The 20,459-nt window shown below is 42.5% G+C and overlaps 1 protein-coding gene across 3 annotated transcripts in view; it reads right to left on the reverse strand.

Moving 5' to 3' along the window:
- The window catches only part of STAC (SH3 and cysteine rich domain), a 146,743-nt gene that overhangs the window by 10,681 nt on the left and 115,603 nt on the right, over positions 1 to 20,459 (reverse strand). For all 3 annotated transcript variants that reach the window (XM_008710424.2, XM_008710431.2, XM_008710418.2), the window contains 3 exons: positions 19,822 to 19,910; positions 4,500 to 4,551; positions 4,260 to 4,397 (listed from right to left, as the gene is read on the reverse strand). In XM_008710424.2, coding sequence (XP_008708646.1) covers positions 4,260 to 4,397; positions 4,500 to 4,551; positions 19,822 to 19,910 — 279 coding nt within the window. The remainder of the gene's footprint in view (positions 1 to 4,259; positions 4,398 to 4,499; positions 4,552 to 19,821; positions 19,911 to 20,459) is intronic.

Raw genomic sequence — 20,459 nt, forward strand, 5'->3', positions numbered from 1 at the left:
AAATATTAATTAGAAGAAAAGTTTGGTAGAAAATATAGCAAAATGTTTATGTCAATAATAACTTGATGCTTGAATTACCTATCTTTATTTTCTACTTTATCCTTTTTTGGGGCATTTTTCAAATTTTCTCCACAATAAATGCATTTTAGTTTTGTACTCTATAAAAATAGTTTGCCTATTTTTCTTTAAAGCTTTGACATAACACAAAGAATCACTAAAAACAGTTCTATTGGGATGGCAGAACTATGGATGAATTTCAAAAAATACTTTTATGGTATTTAAACTTGATTTAATAAGGACATTTTTTAAATTTTAAAAATGAAGAAAACATACTACAGCATTAGTGCAAACTCTAGTTGTGTTCACAACAAAAGGATAACTTGATTCTCTTTGGAAACAAGAGCTCTGTGAAAAAATAATATAATAATTATGAGACAAATTAACCCCACAGGCAGAAATGTGATTTCAAAGAGATGGATTGCATTTATTTTCAGAATCAAATTTCTTCTATTTCCCTGCTATAGAGCATTTGTCTCTTTATATTTTTAGAATTGCAAATATCATACTGGCTATTTTCTGACGCTCACAAGGTAATTTTAGGTGGCACTGGCCATTGCAAATGAATCTGGAACTCACTCTGGATGATGCTGGTGCACGGAGACCTTGCTAATCATTGGCGATGGCCAGGCACTGTACTGGCATTTTACACAGAGGGTCATGTTTAACCCTCACCCTATGTCAAGAAAGAAGTGCTAATATGCCTATTTTGCAGGTAAGAATGTTGACATTCAGACGTGACTTTGCCAAAATCACACAGGATATGGATCTGTTTTTGTAGGACATTAGAATCCATGTTCTTGCTACTACATTATACTTTCCTCATTTTGACCAGCATGTTTTGAAATTTTACACCTAATTTAGGACACTAAAGTGGAGCCAAATTTTTAAAAATTTTCTCAATACCAGATCTCCAAAATATACATTTTCTTTCAAGTGGCTGACATTTTTCCAAAATTGATTGCCACGTTGATGCCAAAGATTGAAAATAAAGAATTTGTGTAGGGCTAGAGACCTCAATGCCTTTTGTTGACCCATATGTAATTGGACATAAAAATGTCTTCAGTTGTCAGAGGACTACTATAGGATTTAAAAGTGAGAGAATGGAAGTGAAGGTCATTCTCAAACTGCAGCTTTGATCCTGGGGGGTTTGTAAAGAGAGACATTCACTGCCTTTACACTGAGAAGTTCTGCTTCCGCAGGTCTGGGATGGAGTCCAGTTTTCAACAAGCTCCCAGGTGATTATGATTCAGTGTGGTCCAAACCACACTCTCAGAAACACCAGGCTGGACAAATATTGGGGCTTATGGAACTTTTTTAGAGGGTTATGGGCAGATCCATTTGGTTCCTGGTTCAGGCTGAAATGCTGTGCTGTGTCTAATTGAAGAGATTGGATTGTTTGCCTCTCTCCCACCCACCTGCATCCTGGAAGATTGCAGTTTAACCCTAAGAGTGGAGAAGGCAGGTGTGAGCCTGTTCCCAGAAAGGACAGTTTTGGGGACTACAGCCAAGGAATTGGTAGGAGTCACTGAGTTGATGCTCTGCTTCTGGAAATTGATCAAGTTGAGCAAATTTTAATTTGCTTTCTGATTTCACTGACTTGTATATTAATAACACAAAAACAATGTTTTATTTCAAGTGGGAAAGCACAAGATTATTCTGAGAAAAAATCAAATATACTAGCAGAATTATTTAATAACACTTTGCCAATAAAGATTGATACCCTTCTTGAATTTGTTTCATTCAAAAGACCTTCCAAGTTTTTGGAACAGGGAGGTTACAGTTGGGCACTTGGAGAAGTACTGGCATGGAACCCAGCTGGGAAAAGTGCCCGTTTGCTGTGTGGGGTGTGTGTATGGCATTAGAGATGGGGTCTCAGTCTGACGAGGATGATTCCATTGCCTGGAATCAAGGATGAACCAGAAGGGCACTTATAGGAGCAAGACTTTATTCCCAAGGGGCTCTCTGGTGCTCGGATACTTGCCTTTATAACATTTGCCTTCCCTGGGAGCCAAACTATGCAAATGGTACTGTACTGCTCAAGGTTGGTTCCACATTGCCCAGGGCACATGGCTCAGTGGAAAGCACTTGCTTGGAGTTTGAGGACATATGTTTAAGTTCCATCCTGGGGGTGCCTGGGTGGCTCAGTTGGTTAAGTGTCTGCCTTCAGCTCTGGACATAATCCCAGGGTGGTGCGATTGCGCTCCACGTTGGGCTCCCTGCTCAGCAGGGAGCCTGCTTCTCTGTCTCCCCCCCCTGCTCGTTCTCTCTCTCTCTCTCTCAAATAAATATCATCTTAAAAAAAAAAGTTCCATCCTGGCTACTGACCAGGTTTTTGGCCCCTTGAGCAAGGCATATACCTCTATGAGCCTTTCTTTCATCATTTATAAAATATAAATAGTGAATAATAAATCAATAAAATTCACAGGGCATGTGTGGGATCTTAAGTAAAATGTTGTAGGTATATATACTTTGTAAATATATATGTATGACATAAATTATAAGTAATAATAATGATACTTGTAATAATTATCACTGTGGCAATGTCTAGGACTGCATTAATTTGTTCTTTCCTTCTCTGTGAAACAGGGGCTAGATATAAAGAATTTTCTTTTAAATAGCCATAAAGAAAATGTAAATCATTATTCTTTGAGGGTGTACTTGTTAGTTTGAAGATGATCAAGCATTTGGCACTCCATGTGGCGTATAAAATTGTTGATCAAGTTAGGTAAACCAGTTTTTAAAAATTATAAATCAGATAAAAAGTAATGTAAATATAAAGTAATTTCTTATGGGACTTAGAAACTATTTTTGTAGGCAATTACAAAAATGACATTCAAGATGTGTTTTGGGCAATGCTATTGAATAGGGATAGTATTAAAATTATTATTATGATTTTTAAAAATTTTTATTTATTTGAGAGAGAGAGAGCACACAAGCAGGGGGAGGAGCAGAGGGAGCAGCAGACTCCCCGATGAACAGGGAACCCGATACGGGGCTCTATACCAGGACCCTAAGATCTTGACCTGAGCTGACGGCAGAAGCTTAACCGACTGAGCCACCCAGGCACCCTGGTATGGTATTAAAATTATTAATACGTTTCTCACTTTGTACCTTTTCGTAGGGTGCGCCTCATCATTTCCAACCAGAGGCATTAATTGCCTTACGAAATATTAGAATCATCATACCAAAAGTGGAGACAGAAAGAAAGGCAAGGCTTTGGCTTCCAAAACTGGAAATTAGAGTTAATTGTAAGAGTTTATTAGAAGACTGAAGAAATTTCTACTGTCTGATTTCTCAAGTCATCCTCAAATACACCAAGAGCAAATGTGGAGGTCTTAGTGTATTATTATACTTTGCAGTAAGGACTCAGAATCTGACATGAGGGAAGTTGGAGTCAGAGAAGAAGGGGTAGTAGGAAGCCCTCTCTCTGATGAAAGAAGGCAAAGAGAGGCAGAGTTAAGACAAAGAGCTGAGCTGTGTGTGTCTTGTTTCTTTGTGTCTGTCATCATTCCAGGAGTGAGATAGGGGAGCAAGAAGCATGGAGCTTGAAGACATACACATGCAACGGGTTCATACCTCACTCTTCAGGAAATCAACAATGTCATTTATTTGCTGTTGCATGTTGAACCTCACATTCAACATGGCACTAGAGCAAGATGGCGCCAGACACCTCTAGATTGGATGTACAGAGACATCTGGGGACTGGTGTGAGATAGTCCCTGGTTACCTATGTCCTGATTATGTTTTATTCAGCAATGTGAAGGTGTCTTGGATTCCAGTGAAAAGGCAGAAGCTTGGAGTCTGGACAAGGACACCTTACTTAGAAGGGCCTTTGTGACTGGAGACAAATGCCATGAACTGTGGAACCCTCAGCAAGTAACAGCAAAGTATTTCCAAGAGACTAGGAAAATTAACCACACATTGGTAGAGACCAGCACAGAGCCCAAACTGGAGTAAGTGTCCACATCAGAGACCAGTGGTCCTCAGAGAAAAACTCCACGGACAGATGTTTTTACCCTGCTGCTGTAACGTTATGTACATGTCCTCTTGTGAACAGAAAACACCAAATGAGCTTCCTAGCATTCTGGTTTTGCAGGCTTAGTCTACTACACTACATAATACCACCAGAGTGAGTATTATCTTTTTTCAAAGTTCTCTGTTTTGGTCGTACCTGGTATGTGCTTGCATCCTTTACTCACCTGATTCTCTTTCAGTGTCATCTGCCCCTGTTCTTTACACCCAAGGAAGGTCCTAACACATCTAAAAATCTTCTCGTTTTGTTGTACTCTCTGAACAAAGTTGGCAGGAAAGAAGCCAATCCTGTCTTGAATTTTCCCCTGAAAGGAAAAAGGAGGCATGCATCCACAATTGTAGCATTTGTTGTAATTACAGTTACCAAGTGATAGTTTTTTTTTTTTTAAAGAAAAAGAAATACTTACTTTCCACCAGTCTTCATTTGTATCTTCTAGAAGAGTAATCATGTCTCCTGGCCTATAATGAAGAGTGAACGGGTTGAGTGGGGAAGGAGAGGGGGGAAGAAAAGAAAAAAAAAAAAGATGACACTTCAGGGTCACAAGTAATTGTTTTTCATTTCATAAATACTTCATAAATAGAAGTAAAATAAACATGACTTTTTTCTCAGTTCTTCCCACCCATGAAAATAGATTTGTTATACATTCAAAACAAGTATTATTTCCATGCTGCATTTTTAAAAAATGATACTAGCTTTATTTTTTTAAAAGGTTTTATTTATTTTGAGAGAGAGACAGAGTGTGTGAGTGAGTGCAGGGGAAGAGGCAGACACAGAAGGAGAGAGAGAATCTCAAGCAGACTGCACGTTGAGCTCAGAGCCTGACTCAGGGCTCTATCCCACAACTGCAAGATCATGACCTGAGCCAAAATCAAGAGTCAGGTGCTTAACCGATTGAGCCACCCAGGTACCTCAATATTAGTTTTATTTTTACACATAGAGAAGGGTCCTCTATTATTTCTGGAAGTTTTCTAGTCATACTTGCCACTTTCTGTTATGGATGTGATATTATAATAGATCTTTCTGAGGATATTATTATGTTTTTAAAATAATATCTTTCCTTTATTGAATTCTTTGTTTCCTGTAGAATTGGTTGGCCTCCTCTTTATTTTATTGCTTCTCCTTCATGTTAAGGAATTTTCTTCAACATCTGTGTTTCTTGGTTGTTTCTTCTTCTTTTTTTTTCTTCTTGGTTGTTTCTTTACATTAATGGCTGAAAACAGAGGTAGATGGGTATGGACAGCTGGTCAAGCTTCTCTACTATTATACCCATCTGCGTCTGCACCGTGTCTCTCTCCCACATGCCAGAGCTAATTTCAGGCTCTGCTTAAGAAAGCAGGGTGTGTTGACTGGGGCATCTCATTTTTGGATGCTTGAAAGTGTAGCAGGCAAGCAGTCTGGGGCCTCCTACCATTACCCCAATGGCTAAAACAGGGGGCTCTCTTAACCTTGGTGAGGGAGAGGTCAGTTTATTCTCCTGTTAAGTACAGCTGCCTTTTCCCTCCCTCCCCCTGCTCTCTAGATGGTCTGGGATCTAGAGTTATCGAAACACAACTCTTTGTCTTTCTCAGACTTGCATGCTCATACAAGAGCCCTCCTCACGCATGGGTCCCCTTTCTTCTGAGTACAGGTGTTCCTTTGATTCTGGAGTCAAACACCGTTGCAGCCTATTGCTCATTATAAGCAGTGATGTGGTGTCATGAACACAGCTGGGAGCCTGTATCGGTTATATATTGCCATGATAATGCTGTGTAATGTACAGTCACAAAACAATGGCTCACTCACATGCTTGGGTGTTGGCTGGCTATTGGCTGGGATGATTGGGGATACTTTGCCTTATTTCCTGTTTCTCATACCTCAGAAGGCTAATTTGCACATTCATGGCAATGCCAGAATTTTAAGAGCAGCAAATGGAAACATGCAAAACACATAAGGACTTCAAGGCCAGGCTTGGAATTGACACATTGTCAATTGGTCTGAGGCCAGTCCAGACTCAAGGGATGGGATGGGGCTCCATCTGTGTGGTGACAGGAACTGTAAAGTCCCGTGGCAAAGGGCAAGAAAATAGGAAAGGGTGAAGAATTTGGGTCATTAATGCAATCAAGCCACTGGAGACACCCTCATGGTCTTCAGTGAATTTGCTGAGTTCAGTGTCTCCTTGAATGTGCCCCTACACCTAAAAATTACTCTTTCCTGAGCATGCTTTGGTCTCCACACATCTTTACTATTCTCAACTCTATTTGCTGTAGTTTGCTAGGAAGTTCTCAAGATTTGGGGGTCTCAGATACTATTATTTCTTGTTTTCTAGTACTGTTATGAATGTATTCTTAAAAAAATATATTTTCTGACATTTTAAGGGATTGGAGCAAGAGAGGAAGTAGATCTGTGGGCTCATTTTGCTATTCTGATTCAATCTCCTCTGCTGTCATTTTCAATTCTCAGTTAATATCTGACTTCATAGGGGATTCCAAATAGAACAGCTTGTTGCACCTGAAGCATTAAACACGAGTGGCATTTTGGTATTTCAACAGGCACAGTTCTGTGCTGATGCCACAGAAAGTGAGATGGTTGAAAATCACTCTTTTCCCAGGTGAGGGATTTAATTAAGTAGCAAGGATGAAAGCTGATGTAGAAAAATCTTTCTAGCTCCACCAGATTTTACTTAACCTAATAACCCAAGAAACCATGTGTTAGCATCAAGTCCAATGACTTTGCTGATGGCTTGGTAGAAACTGGAAGTAAGGAATAAAGCTGGAGGTGGGGGAGGTACATTTTCCTAAGGGTGAAAAAGGATGCTGCCCTTTTGGTTGGATCCCGCTGGTTTTACAGTCTAGATAGAGACTCATTTTTTACTATGGTCAGAGGTGGGCAGTCCCTGAGCATATGGCCCATGGTAACTAAACCACATATTAGAATGAGGCACTCACTGGAACACATGCTATAATTTTATGAGCAATACCAGATATCCTCTTGACAGTGTGATGGGGATTGTCTTATCCTATAAAAGAGCACTGCCAGGACCAGAAAATTCCTTAGTGAGGGAGGAGAGCTACATTCAACTACTTATTCCTTTTTTGATGTTTGTTTACCCACTCAACAAATATTCCAGAATGCCAACTCTTGGTACTCTTTGGAGAATAATGTCCTCACTGGAGTTAATGTTCTAGTGAGAAAGATGGATACAAATAAGCAAAGAGATAACATGACATATAATCACAAATTGTCATAAGGGCTATGAAGGGAATAGATAACAGTGCAGTTATAAAGCATAAGGGTAGGGTCTGGATATTAGCCAACTACTCTAATCATCTGGTGGAGACAGCTAATGTCTCTTTTTCACTGCAGGCAGGATCTTGCCCCAGGCAGCACTTGAATCCAAGATATCAATGCTCTGACATCTGGGTCAGCAAACCCATGGCCCGTGGGGTTTGCCCTGCCCCTTGCCCCTGCCTGGCATCACCCATCAATCTCGGCACTCATGCCACTGCACCTGCACTCAGACTTACACTCCTTTTCAACACAGGGTTCAGGCTTATGGATCTGAGTAGGCAAGCAAGATAAAACCACTCTGTGTAATATAATATTTTTGATTAAATTAATTAATTAATTAATTTTCAAAATATTTTATTTGTTTATTTGACAGAGAGAGAGAGCACAAGCAGGGGGAGAGGCAGGCAGAGGGAGAGGGAGAAACAGACTCCCCACTGAGCTGGGAGCCTGATTTGAGGCTCCATTCTAGGACCCTGGGATCATGACTTGAGCTGAAAGCAGATGCTTAACTGACAGCCACCCAGACACCCCTTTAATTTATTTTTTAAAAGGTGTGTTGACCCAGTTTTGAAACTCTGGCTACAGGCCGGTCAGTTCCCCTCAAGCAACTGGTTAAGTCAACACCCCAACCACTTCCTTTCAGACTCTGACAATCCAGGCCATGAAGCACTAGCCCCAACCCTACCTGCTCCTGGGACCAGGGACCAGACAACTAGGGACAGCTCTTATGTCCTGGAACCTGTGAAATTATTCAAATTCGCTAATCCACAGGGAGCCTGGGAAACCAGCTAGCCCCAGTTGTTGGCCATACATAAGCTGCCCCTACAGCCTGAGTGTGCTGTTCCCCTGACTCCCAGCTGCAAGCCTGAGTGGCCTGTGTGGCTGCCCTCCACTATTAACTGTGAGATCTCTGCTCAATCAGTTCTCAACTTCGTTCTCTTCTCCCATCATGGTGTTGGTGCACTATGTCCTGCCATCAAAGAGCTAAGCGCAAACATTCTGCCCACTCGCTCTGCAGAGGGAAAGCCTTTCCATTGTTCCTGCAGGAATGGAGGCCTAATGCCTAAAGATCCTCCTTCCTGTGGTTGGTCTTAGGATGGACACTGCCAGTGCATGGCCCTCTGCCTCCAACTGTTTCATGTTTCTGTGGTCAACCAGGCCTCTCTCCATGGAACAATTCTTTCTCATTTTGGGTTTTCACAGTCCAGAGTCCTGTTCTGGCCTAACAGTTACTCTCTTTCTTTCAGGAGACCTTATATTCCTGATCCATAATGTGCAGATTTTATAATTTAAATTTATTTCCAAATTCCTGGGGATGAACTTGTCCAATTTGGCCTCCAAATATTTTTTTAAAAAGTTCCCTTTGCTTAATTCAATCAGATCATCCTAAGTTCAGGTAAGCATTCTGCTGTACTGTACCCAAGAATTATACATGTACACAATATAATGTAATCCATAAGCGGTAAAGGGATCAGGTCCCTCTTTGGTGCAGACTGTTAGAGCACCGCAGCTGGTCTTTTCTTTTGGTTTGCTCAGTAACATTGGACTTGGATCCAGAGGAAGACTTTTGGGTTGGTTATATCATGATTTTTGGAAAGTCTTGACATGATGAGGGAACTGTGTGCTATCATCAAGAGTAGGAACAGCTAACTGCAGAATTACGGCTCAACAGTGAAGGGACAGAGTTGATCCGTGAGTGAGTGAGTGTGTGTGTGTGTGTGTGTGTGTGCGTGGGAACTAGATGGCTGCTATCTGGTTCATTTTCAGCAGTCCTCTGCCTCCCTCATCTCTCAATTTTGCACTTGGACATAGGTACCTCTCTCTTCTACCACCAGGGAAATTGGTTTCAGGGACTTAGAGGCCACGGGGTCACAGAGTGTATGGATGATGTCACCTGAGCCCAGCCAGCTTCAGGGAGCTCTTCTGCAAGGTGCTATGGCGATGGTTTGGTCTTCTAGGGGTGAGTTTCTGGAGGGTGGAGAAGGAGTTGTCCTGAGGCCCCCTGCTCAGTCTCGCCTGTCCCAATTTATGGGGACCATAAATTCCTAGGACTGCAGACACCGACACCTTCCTGATGAGACCACCTCATTTGAGAAGCCCCTTCTGCACTGTCTCAGACAACCTGAGACCTCAGACTGGCCCTCCATTGGGAGGCACAGGGACAAGGAAGGATGTTCTGGGCTCTTTTTGTTTTCACAACGTTTTGGATATACTGAATATTCTGGAATGCAAACGACATTTGTTTTTCTTTATTCCTCCATCTCTGCCTATGGAGTCAAAGGAAATTATAGGACATCTGAGTATTTTTTGAATGCTTGTTACATGGTAGGTTTTGGGTCTGTGTGGAGTGTACAAAAGAAATATGCTGGAGGGGGAGGGGACAAACAAGTGTGGAACTGATCCCAAACAAAAATCCCAACATATATGCTTCATTGAGACTCAGTGATATTTATATAAGTATATACTATACATAACAAATACTTAATTAACTATATTTATTTTTCAAAGTTGCTGTGTGGATTGGATGAGAACACATATGTGGAAGGCTTTAGCCCTGATTGATATACATTAGGGACTCAAAAGTTCTAATTTCTTCCTGAAAGTGTAATTTTTTCACGTGGGAATTAGAAGATCCAGGGATTATTACCTTTCAAATGGGTGTTCCCTTAGGATTTTGGCAGGGATGGTTGGTTCATGAAATCATCTTTGGCCTCTTAAGTGGCTTCAGTGTGATTCAGAGCTTTGAAAAAGCTTTTCTCTCATTTTACATCTGCCCCTCCCTCTTGCCCTTCACCCCAGGTAGTAACGGGAAAGGTGTGGCAAGGGCTGGGGGCTGGGAGTTATACTGGTTATGACAGAGATGTTGGAATCATGGAGGAGGACAGCCAAATAGTCCGGAGAGGGACAGGAGGTTTACTAAATGAAGCAGGCACAGCCAGCTGCATCTGCACACAAGTAAGAAGGTTCGGAGAGACTTCACCAGTTAAAGGCAGGATTTGAATCCACTACTAACACCACTAAATCAAGCTGCCTCTTACACCCCCCAAGCCTTGTGAAACTCATCAGAATTGCCCATTTGACTCTGCCAAATATTTTTCAGATATCTTTAGTATTTCTTACCCTTTTCTATTCATTAGGAACAAAAAACCAACCAAACAACACCACAATCCAACTGACCAACCAACCCAAACCAAACAAATGAACAAAAACTGAATCAGTCTTATAGCAACCAGAGTTACTCAGCCAAAAGAGATGTGCTGGAAAAACCCAGTCAGGGGAACATAAAAAGGAGCCAAACTGCTCCATTAACTTCAGATCTACTGCTTAATTTTTCACTAGACCTGCTTCTCAATTTCCATAGTCGTGGTCCAGAGCCTTTTACAGTCTGAGCATACAGGTAGGTGACGAGGAACTCCTGAATCTGCAGTTTGATTTTGTCGTAGACCTGGCATCTGTGAGACTGCCTGCTCTTCCCCAAGTCCGGAGAGAGGCTCGGAGAAAAAGCATTCAGCTAAAGGACCATTTGGATGGGATTTGGTAAATGTTCCTGAACTGTCACGGATCACGCTCTCCAGAACCTAATTGGAAGAGGCATCTGGGTGAGAGGATGGCTGCTGAGCACATTAGTGGCATTCAGGAGGAGCTGGGTTTCCTGACATAGTACAGCCTCAGAACATAATATGCATCAGAGACTTTCCTCAAATAGCCTTAATTGCATTTTGATGTCCTGGTGACTGTGAAGATTATTTTTAAATCAAATTGGTGCATTAGAATTACATTTAGTTTTAATTAAGTTGATGCATTTGCCAAGCGGTAATGTACTTAGAGAATGGAAACGAGACACCGAGGGAGTCTTATTCTGTCTTACTCTATCTCAAGGGCTCTCCTATTCTTATTTTATGAAGGATTTATAAAGCCTTACAGAGTGAAGGACATAGCCACGCAAGCTGCTGGCCAAAACCCTGATGCGGACCGGAGTACCGAACGTGACCGAGGATCAGGAAGCCTGCCTTGTAGTCCTGAGTCTGCCACTGGCCCATTGCGTGTCTTCGGGTGTCACAGCTATTCTCAAGTCTGGCAGATACTCAGAAGCTGGGGGAACGCTTAGCCATTCAGACCTCCGAGTGGGATCTGACCCTCTAGGTCTGGGGGGAGCCCAGGAATCTCTATTTTAATAATATTCTCCAGGAGGTTCTTAGGGCTGGTGACAAGTGGTTTAAGAATCCCAACCATAGTTTTCTCCTCTGTCAAATACAAATTGCTTGGGTCACCTCACAGATTTGTGAAAAGAACTCAAGGGGATGTCAGGGAAAATTGGGAAAATTGTGAAAGACTTTGAAACAGGCACAAATATCACAGATCTGGGTGTCTAGTTCACCTTTCTGGCCATCTCCCCCTTTCATTGTCTTTGGGCTACTTTACATATTTTCTACAACTCGTAGAAAACCGGTGATGATGCAAATGACTCTTGTCCCTAAAATGCAACTGAACTGTGTCTGGTGGGATGTAACCAGTTGTTGCCCCGGAGGACTGACCAGTTTGGCACGCATTCGTAAATTCATGTCAGAGCTCCTATCACCTACGTATGTGTGATGCTTGAATTCTCCTTTGTACCAGATGGGACATTACACTGGTTCTCTCATTAATTAATGAGTCAAATAAGAATTTTGACATGTGTTCATTTTATATTTGTATAGACTCATGATTTTACCTTAATTAAAAAAATTATTAGTGAACTAGAGTGACAATTCATGAACACCTTCTGTAGATCACAAGCTTCCTGGTCTTAAAATCAAGACTTAACAATCCTAATAAACTCCTAAGAAGAGATATGAATGGCAAACATGGGAAAAATTAATACATTGTCTCAATCTGCTGATTAGAAGGAATTGTCAACCTCATTAGAGAGCACACCCACACAAGTCAATGCAGGATGAAAAGTTTGGGGTAGGGAAAAGACCAGTGGACCGGAAGCATGCCTCCCTGGGTTCCGGCCGAGCCTCTACTTTCTACCTGTCAGTTCTTGGCCCTGGTTCTCCCAACTTGTCCCCCAAAAGAGAAAGAGCCATAAACTGTCTCATTGGAATATGAACTAAAACAGCGAGGTGTCCATTCACTAAGTTCTACTGAAGTTGAAGATAGTCTTTCCAGAATGAGGACTGGAATGCATGTAATTATGAAAATATGCTCCCACCCGTGCAATGAATTTGCACCATCTCTTTGTAATGGGGTTGGCATTTGCCCCCCATCTCCTACCTCTTAAAGTCATTCTCATGTTCTGCCATTGAACCCTTTCTTCCTTACCCTTTCCTGACTGGAAAGAGAATGACTGCTCACTAACCAAGCTGCACAGGCTCCCACGTCCCCTCTTGCTGGGAGCCTTGGCTTGGTTGTGATGCTACCTCCTTGCAAAGCCTTCCCTGGCCTCCCATGGCAGGTTTGATAGCTCCTTGAGCTGCTGTGGCAGCATCCTGAATTATCTCCTTGCCCACAAGACCTCACATTGGAGCATGCTTTCTTGTCTACTTTTCTTTTTTTTTTAAGATTTTATTTATTTATTTGACAGAGAGAGACAGCCAGCGAGAGAGGGAACACAAGCAGGGGGAGTAGGAGAGGAAGAAGCAGGCTCCCAGCGGAGGAGCCTGATGTGGGGCTCGATCCCAGAACGCCTGGATCACACCCTGAGCCAAAGGCAGACGCTTAAGGACTGAGCCACCCAGGCGCCTCTCTTGTCTACTTTTCTGCACCCCAATCCTCCCAGCCCGAGGATCACTTGAGTTCTTTGAGGGCAGGGACTGCCAACTGTTCATTGAGCAGCCAGGGGATGCTCATTCACCATGTGGTGAGCAGTGAAGAGATGAAGCAAATCCTGAGAACAGCCACATAAGGGTTAAAAGTCAGTTTTAACTCGATTTCAAGTGGTGCTTTGAAAAAAATCAGAAAGAGATGAATTCAGGCCATCCCATCTCCAGAGGTTCTCGTGAATATTAGCTAATGAGATGAATGGCTGCCTGGTTTCATTCAGACTCAACCACAGAAAAATCCGAGACTCACTGCTTCCAAGAAAGAGGCTGGCAATTCAAGAATCTAAATCCTTATTTGGGATTACAAAAGAAAATAGTTTTCTTTGAAGCCCCCCCCCCGCCCCAATTTAGGTGTTCAGACACACACTGAAGTGGAAATTAATTTGTATCTTAGACTTTAATAATATTGGAAAAGCAGTTCCCTCTTTCCCTCTCCTGGCTCCTAAGCTTTTTTCGTTTTTCCTCTTTCTCTCCCCCTTATGAAACATGGCCATTATCATATAAATTTGTTTGGGGAGAACTAATAAAAATGAAAATGACTTAGATGTGGGAAGCCAAAATGGATTCTTTGGAATAGGCATTATATGGCCACTAGAATATGCATCTGAACCGGTCAGTCTTTTATTTACTCCCCATTCTTTATTTCAGAGCCCCTAAAATGTTTTAGGGGTTTGTGTTTACTTGGAGTTATTTACATCTGCTGCTTATTTACATGATACCAGCATGGCGAAGCCATAAGAATTATTCTTACTGATTTTTATTTTTACTTTCTAAAAAATATTTTCTTTACTTGAGAGAGAGAGAACGAGTGCGTGGGGAGGGGCAGAGGCGGGGAGGGAGAGGGACAAGCAGACTGTGTTCAGTGTAGAGCCCTACATGGGCTCCATCCTATGACCCTGAAATCATGACCTGAGTTGAAACCAAGGGTTGGACGCTCAATCCTGAGTCACCCATGTGCCCCTATTCTTAATGATTTTTAAAAGGCATCTTGGTGTGAATAATAAACAGGGGCTCTAAGACTGTTTTGCAGACTTCTGAACTCAACATCAGTGAGGATAATGGGACTAGTTATATTGTAAATGTGGAAGGCAAAAGCTTAGTATGTGCTGTCAAGATCTTGCTAACTGTGTGTGTGTGTGTGTGTGTGTGTGTGTGTGTGTGAATGAATGCGTATTTGAGTGTGAATGGATGTATGAATGTGTGTGTATATCTGACTGTTAGCGTGTGGGAATGTATGTGCATATGTAAGTGTATCACACACATATACTCACCCACTAGGTTAGGATGACTGTTGGGCACACGGCCTATATGCACTCACGAGGCAGCATATATGGTAACAGTGCCAGTGCTGATTATAATGGGGTTCTCTAGTTTGTATTTCAAGTAGCATTTTAAAAAAGCTTGGCTCATATATTAAGTTGGCCATCCATAAAGTGTAATTTTCAAAACTCTTAAAAAATTTGATAACAAGGATTATTGGTGGAAATTGTTTAAGACCCTAATTTCAGAAGTTTATCTACTATTCAAGTTCATTGCACTCAGATGGAGGAATGGGGTGCTCTTTAATGTTATCAGACCTCAAATGGTCAGTGATAGTCAGGGGATCCTGTGCATGTTGGCACCATGTCTTTAATGTCAGGGGTAAAATGTCATACCTATAAGTCAGCAACTGCAAAATGGACTCAGATGAGGGACAGGGTCTCACAGCCTCCTTTTGGCTAGACAAATTAGATGAAGTCCCACTGGACATGCTCAAAGGCCAGAGAGAACCTTCGACTGTGTTTTTTCAACTATTATATCCTTAGGGTAGTGTTGAGAAGATCCAGAAGACTTGGAAATAAAACATATTGTGAAAAGATGCAAATTAAGAAGGTATCTAAATACACCGTGCACCTCCCTTTCTACTGGGGAAGAAATCCCACCTTTTATTTACATTATCTGGTTTAATACTCAGTCTCCTTAGGAAGGAGAAAACTAAGCCCCCCAAGAGATTACATTGTTGGCTCAAATAGACGCAGCTGGGAAGGATCAGTGCTGGAAGGCAGACCCGGGTCTCTGTGACTCCCTGATAGTGCTCTTTTCTGCCCTGCTGCCTTGTCTGTCCTGCTCTCTGCCCATGCTGGACAGATAAAGCATTATCATGAGAGCTCCAGCAATTTGGGGAGGTAATGGATGACTTTATGAAGGAGGTTTATTTTGCACTGAAAGCCTCTGCCTTCAGACAAAATTTGGAGACCAATGATGGGACCATGGCACTTCTAAGAGGAGGACTCCCTGCCCTAAGACTGAGGGGGCAGAGCCCCGGTATCTCCCTTCTGAGGCCTACTCCTCCATCCCTCAAATGTGAGTGCTCAGTAAGGGCTTACCAGAGCTTCTTCCAAATTGTCTGAAACCCTTTGGTCTCCTTTTCCACCATTTCTTCTTGACAAATAATATTTATCATGGGCTCAAGGCCCATCTCCTCCAGAAAAGAGGTCCTGGCGAAGCCCTCTGAGCTTGGTTTGCTTCCTCTTTTATCGTTTCCATTATATTGTCATGTACTTGACGTGCCCACTGATTGTGCATGGCAGGCACAGCATTAGTTCATTTCGTCTCCATGATACTTGTCCATTCCTTCATCACATATTCATCAATCATATACTATGTTTCAAGAATTGTCCTGTGCTACAGGGAGATATAGGCTAGCAATGACAGATTTGTTCTCATGTTTATAAGGAAGATAGAGGTTCACCAAATAATTCCAGAAATATATAAATACAAGTTGAGGTAAGTGCTTTAAAGGAAAGAAATATGGTGTCATGAAAGGAGCTAATAGAGGAATCACACCCAGACTGGGAGTCAGGAAAGGGTGTACCGAGGAAGTGAAAGCTGAGCTGAGATCTGTGGGAGCATGTGTGTATGCGTGTGATTGCAATGGCGGTGGAGGGTGGATAGCAGGCCTGGTGGGGGTGGGGGGCAGACTGCAGGAAGAAAAAGGCCTTGGCAGGTGATAGCTTGGTCCTTCTGGGGAAGGAAAGAAGCCAGTGTGGAGGGGAGGGAACAGTGGTACAAGACAAAGCGGAGAGGTCCCCAGGGACGAAACTGTGCCCGTCCTGGAGGTCCCCGTATATTCTGTAGTCTTTTCCCAAGGGAAATGGGAGGACATCAGAGACTTTAAAGCAAAAATGTGTGTGTTTTATGAGCAAACTTGAGGTCTGCACAATGATTATCTCCTTTTATAAGTGAAGAAGCAGAGGCTCCTATGGCTTGTGTAACTTTTTGGGGGGTTTTGGGAGGGTCATACAGCTAATGTGTGGCTTGGCTAGGAGTTAAACCCATTTCAAGTGATGCCCACATTTTTTATTCTTAAACAGTCGGGGAATCCATGTTGATATATTCATTCTCTCTTCCTCTGTTTCTCATTTCTTAAGTCTGGAAAGGAAATGTCTACTGCTGGAATATGAATAGAGCTGACTGGAATGGACACTAACAAGCTCCTACTATGTACCATATATTATTATTTTATTTAATTACAGTGTTCCCATAGGAGAAAGCCTTATTATCCCTATTTTGAAGATGACAAAACAGAGAGTCAGGAAGTTAGGTAATATGCTCTATTGTTAGAAAGTAGAGGGGTTAGGATATGAGCCCATTCCATCTGATTCCCAAGTATAGATGCCCCCCCCCGGTACACTATGCTGTCACCTTAGAGACTTTTCCACACAAGAAGGATGGGAAGGGAGGGGTGAGGGGCAAGACTAGAAACACAGACCATGTAGGGTCTGCTACATCAATCCAGTGAGAGGTGGATATGGGGATGGACACAGCAGATTCAGGCAAAGAGAACTTTGAACTTAAGACTTGAAATTAAATACATTTTAGGCACAAAGTAAAGGGTCACCCCTGGTGGCTGGCTAGAAGCCCAGGCAGATAGATGATGACATTATTCACCCCAAGGAGCAGGTTTGTGGGAGGGAGGGTGGCCCTGCTGTGTGCCATCCACTCCTAGGGTAGGCAAGTAGGGATGTGAATCTGGAGGTCAGGAGAAAGGTCTGGATTGTTAGCTGTTGGCAGAAAAGCCTTCCCTGTTCCTGAGCAGATATGTAATGGATGCTTGGTGAAGCAATGATTAAGCCGCTCTGAATTACAGCTGTTGGCTTTGCCAGTTGGGTCTTCTTTGCCCTCAAGCTTACACTCCAAACATTCCCTGTGCCCTCACCTCATTTGTCCTCTGCCCTGAGGACAATACCTGCGTGCTCCCTGGATGAGAATGTAGGTGGATAAGAATGATATTTTGTTAAAAGGAATTTTTTTCTACCTTATGGTATGAGGAGAAAAGGATAATTCACAAAGCGCCAGTTCATTCAAGGAATTATACCAAATACCCAAAGCATTGCTTTACACATTCTAAATCAAGTGCCTAGCTTTTTAAATTGGGAACATACAATTTCTTGGAAAAAAAAAAAGAAAAAGAAAAGGAAAAAAAGAAAAAGTATGATTTATCACTCCAATCTTGCAGTCTATGTAATGCAGGCATTTCACTCCTGGGAATGAATAGTCTTGTTTGCCTCAGAGCAGACTGTAAACGTTTGATTCGTGACCAGACAACTTGACTTTTAATGACCTGCAACTGTCTAAAAGAAGCACAAAAATTTATGACCACCACCAGGCAGCTAGACGTCATTCCTCAGTACCCTAATAACATCCTATATTTCTCTGGAATTGTTCCTTTCATCTGCTGACCTGAGAATAATCTTCTGGTATAAAATGGTGGGACTGACACACTGGGAAGTTGTTCCAGTTTAAATTCTAGATACCCAAATGACAGTCTCAGGAAGGACACAACAAACGGTATTTATTGCAATGTGAACAGATACCACCCTTGTCTTCATCAGCAGAGAGTTGATTGTGGACAGTTAGCCAGAGGCAAGGCAGCCCCCCAGCGATGACTCCCAGGCAAGCTCTGACTTCTACGGCTGGTTTTATCCCTGAGAGAACAGGGCTTCACTTGGTAAGTGCTGTCACCTTCTCACTCACTGACGCCAGGCTGTTCGGGTCTGTTTACAGCTCCAGCCAGTGAGTTCAGCATGGCAATTCTTACTCAATGATGGAGAAAACTCAGATTATAAGAGCCTACTTGTCTGAACATATCCCAGGCGCCAGGATTCAGGCCCTGAACTCTGCTCTGGAAAGGCCCAAGAATCACTTGGAAGAAGATGGCAAGTGAATACTGAAACCAAGCTGACCTTGGGTACCAGCCAGACTCCAGCAGGATACACACATTGGCTACGGAGTCTTGTTGGATGCAGGGCGCCACACTGCTGAGCTTGACCTCATGGCAGTTGGAAACTGGGAAAGGGGGGCTAAGTGGAGACTTTTTGGTAGCTCTTTCCTTTTATGGGGCTTTGGGTAAAGTGAAAGAGGAAAGGCAGATTTCACTGAAGTGGGAAACCACACTCCAGCAAGCTGGAGAGGGACCATGCCTGGGAAATGGCGCAGCCTCTGGAGGAGAAGCCCAAAGCGCTCCAGGTTGAAGAGACGACACCTTCCAGAAGCCATGTGAAGGGAGTGCCTGGCAACTGGTAACTTGGCCTCCATGATATCCCGACAAGTGGAGTCCGCCTCAAAATGGAGGCCATATCCCTAACGCTCTAGCATTGCAGTAGTTTTCAGTGCTACTTTAGCTCCCTGTTCTCTTCAGAAGAGGAAAGAACCAATCTCCAAGGGAACATCTGACTAGAAAAGCAGCCCCTTCTATCCTGCTCTAGGGTTAAAAAGCACCAAACCCTTATGTTTTGGGGTTATGCATGGAGGAAAGGAAGAAAGCATTTTCTCTGAGATAGCCAGTGAACACCGCGTCATAAAAATTGTAATAATTATCAGTCACTGAGTTTTTTGTTGATGAGGAACTGTGCTTTATGAACATTATTCATTTCATCCTCAAAAATACCTCAGAGTAAGAGGTCACTATTATTCTTTTATAAGTAAGGAAATCAGAACAACAAAATGTTTATACATTGCTTAAAGTCACACAACAAGTAGCCTATGAAGAGCACTGACTCTAGCTTCAATAGCCCCGAAACAGGAGGAACATAAACTGTGGTCAGGAGAAGGTTTAGGATTGCTTGAGGGTCCCAAAGCTCACCTTACCCTCCCCTGTGTTTCAGGTACCATGAAGTGGGATGGACCCTGAAACAAAGGCATAGCTCAGGGCGTGCCTTGGGGGAGCTTCCAGGATAAACAAACAGTTTTAGTTTGAGCCTTTAATCCATGTTAATTTGGCCATTAAAGACATTGATTTTGATTCCCTATTAGACCCCACAGGATGCCAAGTGCATTCAATGCTCAAGCTTCACACAAACACCCATTGGCAGTTCTGCTGCTGATGCACTACACTGCGCTTCTTCAGGTGTGGACCCTGATCAGTCAGAACCACCTGCTGACCAGTGAGAAATGCAAATTCTCAAGCCCCCCCCAGACCTGCAGAATCAGAAACTGTAGGGATAGGGCCCAGGAATCTGTCTGCTAAGCAGCCCGACAAGTCCCTGGGTGCTTGCTCACATGGGAGAATCACTGCTCTATAGCATTAGGAGGTAGCACTAATTGAACTCTTTTTTTCACATGAAAAACTGACTTTAAATTTTCTTTCTCTCTTATTCTTAAAAAAATTTTTTTTACCTCATTTCCAAATCTTCATTCTCCTGTGGTACAAATTTGTACAAGGCAACATAGGTGTTCATCTGTAATGGTTCTTTGGAAAGAGATCCCTGAAAGAGAAAATAATAGAAAAATGAGAGAAGGAAGGAGGAAAACAGAAAATGAATAAGTGAATGCAATGTAATTCTCGTGTATGGATCGTGAGTGTTAAAATACCTATTATTTGAGGCTTTGTTTCAACCATAGGTTTATTTTCAATTTCTTAGCTAAGTTTGATTTCATTAGAAACCAAAACCAATTATGTGGAAATCTATCAGATACAACTACAAATTTAGGGGCGCCTGGGTGGCACAGCGGTTAAGCGTCTGCCTTCAGCTCAGGGTGTGATCCCGGTGTTATGGGATCGAGCCCCACATCAGGCTCCTCCGCTGGGAGCCTGCTTCTTCCTCTCCCACTCCCCCTGCTTGTGTTCCCTCTCTTGCTGGCTGTCTCTATCTCTGTCAAATAAATAAATAAAATCTTAAAAAAAAACAAAACCAAATTTCTTCAAATAGTTTTTTTTTTTTTTGCTATAGTTGTTCATGAAAGGTGACAGTCTTAGCTCCGAGAGTGGGAATATTTGTTCTATAGAAATAGGGACATATGAATAGTAGTAAACA

Source organism: Ursus maritimus, unplaced genomic scaffold (assembly GCF_017311325.1).
Source record: "Ursus maritimus isolate PB19 unplaced genomic scaffold, ASM1731132v1 scaffold_20, whole genome shotgun sequence".
Taxonomy (NCBI): Eukaryota; Metazoa; Chordata; class Mammalia; order Carnivora; family Ursidae; genus Ursus; species Ursus maritimus.